Genomic DNA, 2,297 nt, shown 5'->3' on the forward strand with positions numbered 1-2,297 from the left:
GGCCGATAAAATGTGGTGGCATGGGGACATGTGGCACCTGGCATGTTTTGGGGCAATATGGTGACGCTGTGGGCCATCCCCACCCACCACCCTCAGATGTGCACCATGTTTTGGCTCTTACTTCTTCAACTGCAGACCCAGCCCGAAGCCCTCCTTGTTGGATGGCTGGAAAACCTCGATGGACGGTTCTGCAGGAAGAGAGGAGGACAAGCCATTGGTGTCACCGCTGTGCCTGTCTTGAGGGCATAGGGGACACTGTGTCCTGCCCATCCCCACTCACCGGGGCCATCGAGGTACTGGGAGAGGGAGAAGCGCAGGCGGAGGACGATGGGCTCCGTCCGCAGCACCTTCCACGCCGTCGCCACCTCCTCCTGGTGAGGAAGAGCCACAATTCGGCACAGCTGCACGGGACCCCAGCCAGGGAGGGGAATTTGGGGACTCTCTGGGCACATGTGCCCACCCTCCCCATGCCAGTGCTGCCAGGGGTACCCTGTGGACTCACATCGAGGAAGCTGATGTTCACGTGGAGGTCAATGTCCACATCATCGATGGTCCCATACTCCCTGTGAAGACACATGATGCTGTGGCACGGGGAGACTGGCACAGCACCAGAACTGTGGTCCAGTGGCCACCATGCCAGGGTGGACAGGCTCGTGGGGACAGTGACAGGTACATGTGGCTCCCCATGTATTGAGTGTGTGCACCTCTGAGCTTGGGATGGCACAGGGAAGTGCCCAGATTGTAGATGGGTGCCTGGGGACAGCACAGCCAGATTCTCAGGGGATGGCATGGCCAGGTGTCCCAAGGATGCCATGGCTGGATGCCCCAGCAATGGCACAGCAAGGTCCCTGAGGGTGGCACAGCCAGATGCCCCTCAATGGCACAGCCAGGTGCCCCAGGGATGGCACAATTGGGTGTCCGGGGTGCCAAAACTGGATGCTCCAAATGGCCAAATGCCTGGGGATGGCATGGTCAGGTGCCCTGAGTTGGCACAGGTTGGTGCCCCAGGGGTGGCACAGCCAGGTGTCCAGAGATGCCATGGCCTGGTGGCCTGGATATGGTACAGATGGGTGCCCCAGTGATGCCATGGCTAGGTGTCTCAGGGATGGCACAGTTGGGGATTTGAAGATGGCACAGATGACACAGTTGGGTATTTGAAGATGGCACAGATGAGTGCCTGGGAATGCCACAGCTGGGTGCTCTGGGAATGCCATGTCTGGGTGTCCAGGGGTGGCACAGCCAGGTGCAGGGGTGGGGAGGAGGCAGGTGTACCCACCTGACAGCCACGGCATTCTCGCTGTAGATCTCCTTCACCGCCTCGATGTCAGCATCCAGCTGTGGGTGACGGTACAGGTCGGCGGCACAGGTCCCCTGCAGCACAGCACCCCATAGCACCATCAGACCAGAGTCCCCCACAGCCCCAACCTTGGGATCAGGCTCAGGTTCGGGATCCCTGAGCCCCCCACAACACCCGTGGGACTCAGCACCCACCTGGACGCCGTAAAGGAACTCCTCGGACTCATTGTCGCCGTCAGAGTCATCATCCGTCCAGTACTGGCCCTTGAGGTCCTGGGGGCAGTAGGTTGGGGACAGCAGATTAGGGAGGTAGAAGGTTGGGAGGCAGTGGGGATGGAGAGGGAGGAGAGGATTTGGGAGAGAAGGTTATGGGGAAGAGGGTTAGGAGGTAGATAAGGGGCAGCAGATTAGCAGGGAATCAGGAGGGAGCAAACTGGGGAGAGCTGGTTCTGGGGAGAGAATTTGGGGCAGTGGATTGGGAGAACGATTTGGGGAAGCAGTTTAGGAGAAGCAGTGGATTGGGGAGGAAGATGTGGGCAGCAGGATGGGAGGAATAATTTGGGGGGCAGCAGGACGGAGGAGCAGGTTGAGGGAAGCAGAGTGGGGTGCAGCAGATTAGAGGGGAGCAGAATGGAGGAGCAAGATGGGGACAGCGGGATGGGGACAGCAGGATGGAGGGAGCAGAATGGAGGGAACAGAATGGGGACAGTGGGTTGGGGACAGTGGGATGGAGGAGCAGGATAGAGGGAGAAGGATGGAGAGAGCAGGATGGGGGAGCAGGATGGGGGAGCAGGATGGAGGAGCAGGATGGAGGGAGCAGGATGGACAGAGCAGGATGGAGAGAGCAGGATGGAGAGAGGATGGAGAGAGCAGGATGAGGGCGCAGGATGGAGAGAGTAGGATGGGGGAGCAGGATGGAGAGAGCAGGATGGGGGAGCAGGATGGAGGAGCAGGATGGAGGGAGCAGGATGGACAGAGCAGGATGGAGAGAGCAGGATGGA

The 2,297-nt window shown here is 59.8% G+C and overlaps 1 protein-coding gene across 1 annotated transcript in view; it reads right to left on the reverse strand.

The window, feature by feature from the left end:
* PARP6 (poly (ADP-ribose) polymerase family, member 6) overlaps window positions 1–1,569 on the reverse strand; it is a gene marked incomplete at its 5' end in the record, with an annotated part of 6,010 nt that extends 4,441 nt beyond the window's left edge. Inside the window, 5 exons of the mRNA XM_009071383.1 lie at window positions 122–188; window positions 281–371; window positions 503–563; window positions 1,277–1,371; window positions 1,492–1,569. Coding sequence (XP_009069631.1) covers window positions 122–188; window positions 281–371; window positions 503–563; window positions 1,277–1,371; window positions 1,492–1,569 — 392 coding nt within the window. The remainder of the gene's footprint in view (window positions 1–121; window positions 189–280; window positions 372–502; window positions 564–1,276; window positions 1,372–1,491) is intronic.
* Between the last annotated feature and the right edge of the window lie 728 nt (window positions 1,570–2,297).

Source organism: Acanthisitta chloris, unplaced genomic scaffold (genome assembly GCF_000695815.1).
Source record: "Acanthisitta chloris isolate BGI_N310 unplaced genomic scaffold, ASM69581v1 scaffold19893, whole genome shotgun sequence".
Taxonomy (NCBI): domain Eukaryota; kingdom Metazoa; phylum Chordata; class Aves; order Passeriformes; family Acanthisittidae; genus Acanthisitta; species Acanthisitta chloris.